The sequence below is a fragment of the Tenrec ecaudatus genome, chromosome 11 (assembly GCF_050624435.1).
Source record: "Tenrec ecaudatus isolate mTenEca1 chromosome 11, mTenEca1.hap1, whole genome shotgun sequence".
Taxonomy (NCBI): domain Eukaryota; kingdom Metazoa; phylum Chordata; class Mammalia; order Afrosoricida; family Tenrecidae; genus Tenrec; species Tenrec ecaudatus.
This window is the reverse complement of record NC_134540.1, coordinates 108,966,501-108,978,263: the sequence shown is the minus strand read 5'-3', so window position 1 is coordinate 108,978,263 and position 11,763 is coordinate 108,966,501. Positions and strand designations below refer to the sequence as shown.

The following is an 11,763-nucleotide window of genomic DNA, read 5'->3' as shown; positions in this document are numbered from 1 at the left end:
CCTCCTCCAGGGCCGTGGGGCCCAGGCCTCCTCTGGAGGGGCGGTCGCGGGCCTGACCTTTCTGCTAACCCATATCTGGCCACTTTATTCATCTCCTTCTCACTCGTCAGCCGGAGCGGTTCAGTTCCTAACAACTGTCAGAAGGGGGCTGAGGCCAGTCTCCATTTCCCTTCCCCCGACCCCTATCACCTCCAACAGCCAAGGAGAGGAAAGAGGCCTTCCGCGCACGCTCCCGGCAACACTGCGCGAACGGAGGCAGCCCCCCCTTCCCGACCCCCCAACTCTACGGCCCTTCCGCGATCTGTCCCCGCCCCTTCCCGGAGCCCGCCTCCGCGTCTGCCCGCCCCTCACGCTCGCTCGCGCGCACCCGATGCCCCGCCTCCGCGCGTGCTCAATAACTGTCCTCCGAGACGGCCTACGAGCTTCCTCCGCCCCTGAGCTGTTTGAATATGCTAATAAAAGAATGGGGACTAGCCAATAAAACAGCGGTGCTGGGTCTCACGTGGCTCGGGGACGTGTCAGAGGGCGGGGCTTATGGAGCCCCTGCCCGAATTAAAACCGGAGTGTGAGAGAAAAGCGCTTCAGTAGAGAGAGGGGCCGAGAAAGTGGTGACACCGCTGGGGTGCTGAGGGAGTCCCTGAAACTTCTCCCAACAGCCCCAGGGCCATTCTCCCCTCAGCCCACTCACCCCTTCGCCAGCTCCCAGGTCCCCACTCCCTGCACCGGGGGTGGGGTGGGGAGCCGGGCCCGTCTCTTGCTGGGACACAACACAGGGGCCGGGAGCGGGGACGGGACCCCCGAGGCGGGGGGGACGGACCTACAGACAGACGGCCGAGAGCCCGGCTCTGCGGGCGGGCAGGCAGGCGGAGGTGGGGGTGCGAGCGGGAGGACTGGGTCTGGGGAGTTTCCTCTCAACTATCGGGGGAGAAACTCCTCGCAGACGGAGGAGAGACCCAGACGTTTTCCTCCCGGGGGCCGCACTCCCCCGCCCCGCGTAGCGGCGGCGACTGCCCCCGCCACCTACCATCTCTTTCTCCACCTCGGGCCCCGGTGTCCCCGGCCAGCACTATGCCCATCTTACTGTTCCTGATAGACACGTCTGCCTCTATGAACCAGCGCAGCCATCTGGGCACCACCTACCTGGACACGGCCAAAGGCGCGGTAGAGACCTTCATGAAGGTACCGACTGACCGAGCCCGGGCGGCGGTCTCGGCCTGGCGGCCCGCGCGGTGGGGGAGGGTGGCCCGGGGGAGCGCGGCGGAGGTGCTGGGAACCTGACTGCGGGAGCTGCGGGACGCCGGGCCCCCTCCCCCACCGCCCGGGCGGGCGGGCGGGCGCTGCGAGCCGGCCTCGGCCCGCGGTCGGCTTAGGGCCCGGGCTGCGTGTGGGGCCCGTTCGGGGTGTGTGTGTATGTGTGTGGCGGCGCCCAGGGGTGCCCGCTGCGTGTGCGGTACTCGGGTGTGTGTTGGGGAGGTGTGGGGGGGCAGCGGGGCCGCTCGGCGCCCCCTCTCCGCCAGTAACCTCGCCTGTGTTTCCTTCTCGCCCGCCCTGTTCTCCTTCCTGCTCCCACCCGGTCTCCTCAGCTCCGAGCCCGGGATCCTGCCAGTAGAGGAGACAGGTATATGCTGGTCACTTTCGAAGAGCCACCCTATGCTATCAAGGTAACAACCCTCGCCCTCCCCCTCCTTCCCTTCCCTTCCCGGTGCCTTCCCCGCGCGCACGCCCTCCCCGCCCCCCCATCTTTCGGAGCCTCCCCTCCCCCACCCGGGTGCTCCGGGCGCCCGGGCTGCTTCCCTGCGTGTTCCCGCCCCCTCCCCCGCACTGGATCGTCCCGGCGCGGCGCGGAGTCGCCGGGCCACCGCCGTCCCCTCCCCGGCCGGGCCAGCAGCGGCGGCGGCGCTGCGATCAACATGGCCGACATTTCCCCTTGGCGGCGTGAGCGGCAGCAATGAACTGTGGGGGATATTTATTCAAGTTAGTCCGAGTGACAGCCGGGCCTGGCCGCGAGAGCCGGCGCGCTTTAAAGGGGACTCGGAGCGAGGGGCGCGCAGGTCCGCCAGCCCGAGGGGCCAGTTGTGCCCGAGGGCTGCGGGCCTGCGGGTCCAGCTGCAGGTCAACTTCACAAGGCGAGTTTCCTCGGCTCGCAGCCACGACCTCCCCACCCTGCGATTTTTTTCGGTATTCGACAGTAAATTTACCAACAAACTTGTGAAGTATTCCTGTTGTTAGCTACCCCAAACTGCAAGCAAGCAGATTTTTGACCAACCTTGGAGGGGGGAGGCTGGGGACGGTTCCTCTGCAGGGATACAGTTTAAGCAAGTGAACCATACTGGAGAGTGAAGCAGCTACTTGGTGAAAATCAGATTGTAAGGGCTACCGGTGTGCACATGGCTTTCTAAAGATGAAGAGTTCTTACATTTTTCGTTTCAGGCTGGATGGAAAGAAAACCATGCAACGTTTATGAATGAACTGAAAAACCTTCAGGCTGAAGGACTTACGACTCTTGGCCAATCCCTAAGGACAGCTTTTGATTTATTAAATTTAAATAGATTAGTAACTGGCATAGACAACTATGGGCAGGTAGGTTGAATATTAAGGTGGAAAAAGTTGATTTCTTTTGGTGGAAAAGCACATTTCAGTTTAAAAGCAATCCAGAATACAAGTATGAAACATTTCAGATGGAAATATAATGTATACAAAACCCAAATGTGAGACCCTCACTATACTCTTCAGTTTATATCCTACATATTTTTTTCGTAACATGCATTTGTTCCCCAGATTAGAATCTTTTACCCCAAATTTGAGTTTAATCCCTTCAAGTGTATTTAGGATCATTTAAAGGGGAAATATCCTGCCTCACCATATTTATTTGCTCTGAAAAATCAACACAGGAGAGTATGCAACGCTTGCAATTGCTTAGGCAATGTTTGATTAGTGGTCTCCATTTCTATATTTGCCAGTAAAAATGTTAAGAGGAAGTGCTGTCAGTTGAATCAAGCTGTCATTTTAACTACATTACCTAAGTAGTCTGAAAGGTAAGATTTTCCCCTGGAGTATACTAACTAGTCCAAATCATTAGGATTTCTCACTTTTTAAAACACACAATTAGCAATGATTGGAGATATTTTTTTCCCTCCCAAATGCCTGAAAAGAGGCCGTCTGGAAAATGTGAAAGAACATATTGTTAACCCCAAATATCTCTTTTGCACCTGCAACTCATTTAAGGGTAAGACGACCTGAATGCAACTTTCAAACATGATCATTGACTATAGATAATACAAGGTGTGGTGCAATATAACATTTAAATGAGGTTGCTGACCTGGACTACTGAAAAATGTATAATGTTACACGTAAACAAAGGTATATTAAAGCCAGTGTGTGATGTAGTGCAGAGTACTATCCTCATTATGCTTAATTTGGGCATGCGTCTGTTTTCCCAGTTACAGGGCCACAGTTGTCAAGAGTTTTCACTTTCTGCTAAATTGCACATCCAATGTTGGAGTATATGTAGATTACCTTGACACTTTAAATTCCTTCCTTCTTTGTGCTGCTTCATTTTGCAGCTTTCAGAAATTTAGGTAGATTTGCCCTGAACTTTAAAACTTGTTTTTCTAAATAATAATGAATTTTCTCCCTTCCCTTTTGTTATATATAGTAATGATTCAGTCTTACTGCTTAGGGTTTTTATTCAGACTCTGAATTCGAGAAAAATGTGAAGCTTAAAATTGCTTTGCTTATATTACAGAAGGAACCGTGGTATAACTTAATCTCTCAGCTGTTTACCAAAAGATTGGTAGCTCCACTTTTGTGGAGAAAGAGCTTATCTGTTTCCATCAACCTACAGACCTGTATGGGGCTGCTCTGTTGTCACATGGGATTGCTATGAGTTGAAATCTCTAACACCATACAGTGTATTGCACAACTGTTAATTTCTGTTTTTCTCCACATTTTTTTACATGAGAACAGTATTTAGACACATCTACAACCTAGTAAGAGCATTTTTTAGGGTACTTCAAGAAAACTGATGGAGACTTTGAGGACATTTGGAACTTGTATTCCTCTTTTCCCATTGCCATCTTCCACCACATAGGGGCTAGTTCTTGTCTATAAAACTGATATAATACCTGTGAAAGTGGAACTCATGTAAGATAAACCTGTCAGAGAAGGAATATAAAAGCAATGGAAAAGTGACTCGGCTACTTTCAAAAGTACTATCTACAGTAGATAACTAGGAGACAGAATGCAGTCCTATTGACTTATGCTTACAAGCTTCAGTGTAAAGAGCTTGAGGTTACAGGTGGTTCCATGGTGTTTTGTCACTTCATCAAAGCAAGAGCCTGAATATTAGGACACTTTTTTGCATATTGAGGTTTATCAATTTAGTGGCGGAACACAGATTAAAGCATCTATACAGTGCTTTAGTAAGTTTATGAATTATAGATACCTGTTTAGTGTGTGTATATGCATCTTATATACCGATAACAAACCTTTCACATATACATGCACATAGATTTTCCATAACCAATTGAAAAAGTACTTTAAATATTTGTTTATATTCTGTTAATTTACAAGTAATTTAGTGTACCTAGAAACCACAACTGAGATACTAAGATGAACTAGTTTGCTGTCTGAATTGACATCATTAAGGTTAAAGTCGCTGGGAAAAACAATTCTTGGTGAAAGTTTTCTTTAAGCACTTTGGATAACCTGTTAAAGACTATATTAATAACTGAAGCCCTTTAGAAAAATTCTATGAAATTATTTGAATTTTTTGCAGTCAGATTGTGTAGCTGCTACTGAATTTTAATTTTAGCAATATAAATGTTTACTGTAGATAAAATTAGCATACACAGAATCAGTCACTTTGCAATTGTGTAAGAGGCAGCCAAGGAAAACAAAATATTTTTTCTTTTATTTTTGAAATTGGTACATTATAAAACTCCATGAAAGCTTAACCAACAGACAACTTAAAATAATATTTAAAGTTAAAAAAAATTAGCATAGTTATACATGTAAACTTCAAAAGTGTTTATAGGGAGGCTTTAAAAGCCACTAAAAATTTAAACCAGCTTCTGTCTAAAATTAGTTTCTATAAAATATATATATATATATATATATAAATATAAATAGAAACATTACTTTGGCCTGACCCTCCTCATTGTCCTAGTACTGATGATCGAGAACTTACCTTGGTACTTAGCCAGCCTTTTGTGCTCAGTGAAGAAAATCTTTGATCAGTGCCCTGAATAAATAAAATGTGTCTTTGTATTTTTGAAGATTCTCGGTGCTGGGTATTAACCTCATTGAACAAAATCAAATGGAATGATTCCTAGGGAGAATACTTTTTAACACAGTTTATGTATCATGGACATCCATTTCTGAGTTTAGTGAATAACTCAGAGTTATTCACGTACTCATTTGGTACTCAGGTAGTCCTGAATACAGACTTAATATTGGCAGTGAAAGTAGTGAAAACTTGATTCCCACGGGCTATCAACACATGAATTAGCATTAGATTAGTATTTATTGAGCTAGAGACATCTTTTCAAATAAGATGGAGTATTATATATACTTTAAATTGATTGTAGTTAATGTTTGCACCAACGTAAAACTCACATCCATTTCACCTCAGTCACCTTCATGAGTTGTGCAGCCATCACCACTGTAATGCCACTCACTGCTGTTGAGTGGGTTCTGGCTCATAGCAATCCTCTGGGATGGCAGCACTGCCCTGTGGGTTTCTGGGACACTAGTGGAGTGGAGTCCGGTCTTTCTCCCTTGGAGTGTCTGTTAGTTTTGATTCACTGACCTTTCGGTTAGCAGGTCAACGTGTAACCACTATGGACTGTTACATTTGAACACATTCTGTAATGGATATGAACTACAAATATTGGTGAGTGGTAATTTGGTAAAGCCACGCAAGTTTCTTCCATTATTTAAGTGTGGACACTTTAATGACACATAGCTTAATATTACTCCCTGTATCCAATTGTATTAAAGAAGAGCAATCAGGACTGGAAATTGGAATTCCATTCCTGATTTTTTCATTAAACTATAACATTGGACAGTGACTTTTCTAACTTGTAGCTTTGCCGCTTTATATTTAAAATTAGTGAAAAGTTTAAATGGAATTGTATAAAGTACACTGAAAATTTTTTAAGTGCTCAGTAGACAAATGATGTACATTTTTAGCTCTTAACAGTTGTAAAACTTGAGTGATACTTAAAGCTGGTTCTAACACTCACTGAAATCTATTAGCAGAATCTATTAGTGTGTATTTTTCCTTGCACTTTGTATTCAGGTCCAAGGAAGCAGGTGATAAAAGATCATTGACAAAGTTTTCTTAAAGGCAGTTAATAAACATAGGGATAAAGTACCAGGATGCCTTTAAAGAAATGTATTTATATATGAATAATTAAGATAAATGTAAAAGTCATTCTTTTTTAGGAATACAACTTAGAACAGGAGCCCTTCAGAAGTATGTGAAGATTCATTCAAATAGGGAGCCTCCCCTAAGCATGTTTTAAGATGTAATTTTTACAAATTTGATTTCTAAGGAACCTTTCAGAAGCACATCTATTGAGTAAATCAAGAGCTATTTAAAAAATTTTTTGTTTCCAGAGCTATTTTAATGAGATTTGACTGTGCTCAAGGTCAAGTAAATGAATGTGATGTATTCCCTATTGAATATAATATTATGAATGGTTTTTTTAGATGGAACTGTTTTAAGATCCAGGTTTTCTTTCAAAATTATTTTCTTCATAAATTTACAATTCACATCTCTACTTCCCTTTCCATAGAATCAGAAAATTGTCATGATTCTTTTAAAAAAAAGAGTATAATTATATTCCTTTTTGAAATCATTATATTCTTCATCAAAAAATGGTGGCAAACAGATCTTTAGTGTACAAAAGGTGCAAAACTAGGTTCCAAAGGATATTTTTATTTTCCATTCAACTGCATAAGGCTAAAAATTAAAAAGCTAAGGCCATCAAATATTTAAATGAAAGAATTGCATTCACTGGTTAAATTGGTTTAATGTCATTAATATTCAGAATTAGCTGAGATTTTTTTAAAAGTCACGTTCATTTCATGAGTTTCTCCAAAGAGGCAATATTTTATCATTGGAAGTGTTCTTAAGTATTTTATGTTTATGTTCAGACAAGCTCCATTAACTGAGCTTCAGATTTCTAGTTAACAAAATAGTGGTAAATGTCAATCTTCAGATTTTTAAGAATTAGAAATATTTGCTGTTAATACTTGCTGATCACAAGGTCAAGGCAGGACTGATTGGATTTTAGTTGGTTATCTTCTATTCTAATGTGACAGAAACAACTCGCTGTAAATCTGTCATGAGAAGCTAGAAAGAACTATTCAGTGTTCTTGATATGTGCTGTTGATTTGACTTAGAGTGACCCTCTAGCCAACGGTACCAAATGATGCCCAGTCCTGCTGCAGTATTCTCAGTTGTTATGTTTAACTCATTGTTCCAGCCACTGTGGCAGTCCATCTTATTTTGAGTCTTTTTCGCTGACCTTCTACCAAACTCGCTTTCAGTAGCTCCAGTTAAAGTAAAATTTCATTACATGGGAAACATTGGTTTTTGTTTGGACTCTACAGGTTACTCTGAAGATATTTTGACATGGTGGTACTATGGTTTTTCCATCTTAAAGGCTCAATTCCTTTATCAAAATTAGCTTGACAGTAATAAATGGTATAAAAGGCAAAACAAATAATGTTTTTGGTTTTTAAAGCAAGGAAGATTTAAGATAGGATATTCAGATCTAAGTCTATTTCTAAGGCTAATTGTATAATAATGACAGGAAGGATAGGATATCCATGTCTAAAAGAAAGGTCAGATATAAAATATATGATCCTTTTGCTTGTAATTATTTAACGTATTTAAAACAATTGATTTTAAATCATTGGAAGCAAAGAATTTGTTACACAGTGTGCTATACATTACATTGACTGGTGTTATTAATTACATAAGATACAGCACTTTGAATTATCAGGACTAAGTTAAATTATGTTTCGATGACTTCTGGTAATGTTTGGCTGGTAATAACAGGTGAAATTTTGAGTCAGTTGTATAAGAATAGAATTCCATTTCTCACACTCATACTAGAAAGAAAAGCCAAGAGATTTCTAAAATCCAGAAGATTTGTGTGAATTATATAATAAAAGATCTTTATATATAAACTCTGTTGTTAATCCAGGATTGGTCGAATCTGATTTCAAACAAAATTATATTGAATGGAACTCCTACTAATGTATGAAGTCATTATTTTTGCCAAACTTTCAGAGCTTGTATTTTAATAGTAGCAGTCTAACCATGACATGCAACAATCTGTGGCAGCTCCACATCTACTGTATTACTAAGGTAAAAACAGTAGGTTTATATTATATTAGAAAAACTCATAGTTTTTTTTAGTGAAAGTATGCATGTGGTTAAATTTTTTGTCATCTATTTTGAAATTTTTAAATCTAAACATTATCAAATGCATTTAGCATAAGCAATATATGTTCAAAGAGAAGCTGGCAAAAAGTATGTACACTTATATAATGGATCAGGAATATTTTCGCCTAAAACTTATAGAAGTTGACTTACCACCAATTCTTTCCTAGAAAACTTAAAAAAAAACAAAACACATTTCCCTCTGCCACTTTTAAATTAGGATCCTTTTGAATTAACCTAGCATTAGATCTTTTCTAATTCAGTTTTAATCCTATTATATCTTGTTATATTTTACATCAAGAATTATATAATGTATCAAATTACCTAAAGCTAAAAATACATTTTTTTAAAGTAAGCTTTCAATACATTTTTTTGTAGTTAAGACTTGGACATAGTCTAATAGCTTTTCAGACACTAGATAAGGTTTTTTAAAATGTTTTATCTGGGAACCCTAAGCACATTTTTATTTAAAGAGTGCTTTTTTAAAGTAGGTAACCAAAAAACTCCAAAAACTCAATACTGGCTTATAATGACCTTATAGGACAGGTACAACTGCCCCTGTGAGTTTCTGAGACTGTAAGTGTTAATAGGAGTAGAAAGGCTCATCATTCTCAAAAAGAGCTGCTTTTGAATAGGTATGACCCTTAAAAACCGAATTACACATGCCTTAGCAAAAGCTCAAATGTTATAGGAAATTATAAAAACTTCCTTTCCTCAGAGACAATCTTGTTTACTCAATTTCTGTTATATCTTGTTCCAGAGAATGAATTTACAGCTTTGGAAACCCAAAGGGGCATTTCTTATCCTTTTGAGTTGGAGTCAACTTGATGGTAGTGAGCTTTATTTTGGTTTTTGGAATGTGTCCTTCGTACCTTTTGTATAGGAGGGAGCTTCAATAAGTTCATGAAAAAATGAAATTAAAAGATCATTTTCCCATGAACTTTTTGAAAGCCTCATGTAATAAAGATAAATTTTAAAAGTAGTAATTTTTTTAGTACTAAATTCTTAATAATGAACATTTCAGCTTTCACATTGACTCATACCACTTGTTAGAAAAGAAAAAAGACCACTTGAGATCTTACTTAGAAAAATAATTGTAAAACTATCATTTGAACCAAGGAATATTTATATAATTTAATATTTGGGATATATAATTTACTGTATTTATCTTATAGTGAAACAGCTCCATACTCTGAAAAATAGTTAAGCAGTAATGATAAGTTATTGGAAATAATTAACATATCAAAACCAATTTCACAGATCCTATTTTGGTATACTTTGAGGCTAAAATAAAAAAAAACAGGAAAAGTCAAGCGTATACATAATAGGTACAGGTAATAAGCAGTTTTGACAAAAAATTATGGCAGTTGCAATGTAAATATCTGAGGTTTAAACATTACTGATGTAAAATCAGTGCTATAGGGTTGTTTCTGACTTACAGACATTGTAGATAGGGTAGAACTACCCTTATGGGTTTCCAAGGCTATATAACTCTTACTGGGGTAGAAAGCCTCATCTTTCTCCTGGGGAGTGACTAGTGGTTTTGAACTCCAGACATTGTGGTTTAGTAGCCTACCCCATGATGTAAAGGATGCTGTTCTGATTAAATTTGATTTGCTAAGTATATATTGAAAGAAACTTCTTTGCTCCATTGCAGGCAGATGTAAGAGTGCTTACTATGTCTAATAAGTTCTTGGTTGTGAGTTACATCCTTAGGTGCTTTTCTTTCGAACCAAGTTTAAAGTAGAAGAATATTATGCTTTATATGAGGAACCCCCCCCCAAAAAAAAACCCCAAAATTGTGCTGGGTGAAGCCAAGCTTTTGTGGTATTGAGCAACTTGCTCTGAATTGGTGTACCCAGTGGTATATAACCTGGGAGTGTTCTCTTGGTCACAGTGAAGTTTTTTATGAAAGCAGTTAGGCCGAAACCTCTTTTGTGTGTGTGTGTGTGAGATGGCTAATTTAAGTGAACAGTGTGCGCCTGCCTGTGAATTTTTGTTTCTTGCTCGGGAAAAAATGCTGCAGAAACTTCTGATGTTGAACACAGCTTCCAAGGACAGTGCTATGGGAAAATCAAATGTACAAGTGATTTTCTTGTTTTAAAAATAGTGAAATGTCAATTGGACGACAACACCAGCTCAGACTGTTAATCAAGTTTCCTATTTAGATGTTCTGAAAAGATTGTGTACCAACGTGTGACAAAAGCCTGATTTGTGGCAGACGGGTCTGGTTTTGCCGCCACAACAATACACTTGCTCATGCAGCCATATCGGGGTGACAGTGTTTGGCAAAAAAACAAAAAAAAACCCCAAACAAGTCCCCTCTCTTGCCCCATGCAACTTATTCACCTGACCTTGCTCTGTGTGACTTTCTTGTTGTTTCCGTGAATGAAGAGGGAGGGACATGATTTGGGTGATTTGGCAAGGGAGGTGCTGTCAGCCAACAGATGAGTTTGAAAAATGTTTCCAAGAATGGAATCAACGATTTCACAAATGGATTAAATGTAATGGAGAGTACTTTGAAAGTGATAGGTTGTTTTGTAAAAAAGTTTAAATACATTGCTCTGGAGGAAGGAGGGGAATTTTCATTTGGGGGTTACCCCCTCGTATTTATATTTCTGTACATTATAGAATCTTAGTTTTCTTTTTTTTAATCATTTTATTGGGGGCTCATACAACTCATCACAATTCATACATACATCCATTGTGTCAAGCACATTTATATATTTGTTGCCATCATTCTCAAAACATTTTCTTTCTACTTGAGCTATTGGTATCAGCTCATTTTTCCCCTTTTCCCCCTCACGAACCCTTGATAATTTATAAATTATTTTTTTGTCATGTCTTATATTGTCCAACGTTAGAACCTGAATTTTCACATGGCATAGTCAAGTATCAAGAAAAGTCTCTAATTGTCAGATGATTTTTCATATTTCACAGCAACATATTAGCTCAGTTGAGAAAAATAGGATACATAATGCAGACTTAAGTTCTTTTTTATTTTTACTATAATTCTATCATGATATAAATAAATGAACCTAGCAACTTAATACTGAGAAAATGATCGATCTTGCAAAGTACTTGGTCTAGTATGCGTATGGGGATCTTTAGAAATTAACTTGGCTCTTAAGATAATCTGTTCCATATTTTAACATTTTTGCTTATTGTTGCCCTTTACTTGAAAATAGAATATTAGATTGAAAAAGCACAAGCCATTTCTTCAAAATTCTTGCGTTTTCTCTGGTGGGAGTAGGTTTTGGCTTATTTGTAGACATTGTAATATCTCATTGACTTATATTGGCCGT

The 11,763-nt window shown here is 40.1% G+C and overlaps 1 protein-coding gene across 1 annotated transcript in view; it reads left to right on the top strand.

Annotated features, from left to right (window-relative positions):
• The first annotated feature begins 595 nt into the window (after window positions 1-595).
• Window positions 596-11,763, top strand: part of INTS6 (integrator complex subunit 6) — a 98,874-nt gene continuing 87,706 nt past the window's right edge. Inside the window, exons 1-3 of the mRNA XM_075563488.1 lie at window positions 596-1,179; window positions 1,584-1,661; window positions 2,431-2,580. Coding sequence (XP_075419603.1) covers window positions 1,069-1,179; window positions 1,584-1,661; window positions 2,431-2,580 — 339 coding nt within the window. The 5' untranslated portion in view covers window positions 596-1,068. The remainder of the gene's footprint in view (window positions 1,180-1,583; window positions 1,662-2,430; window positions 2,581-11,763) is intronic.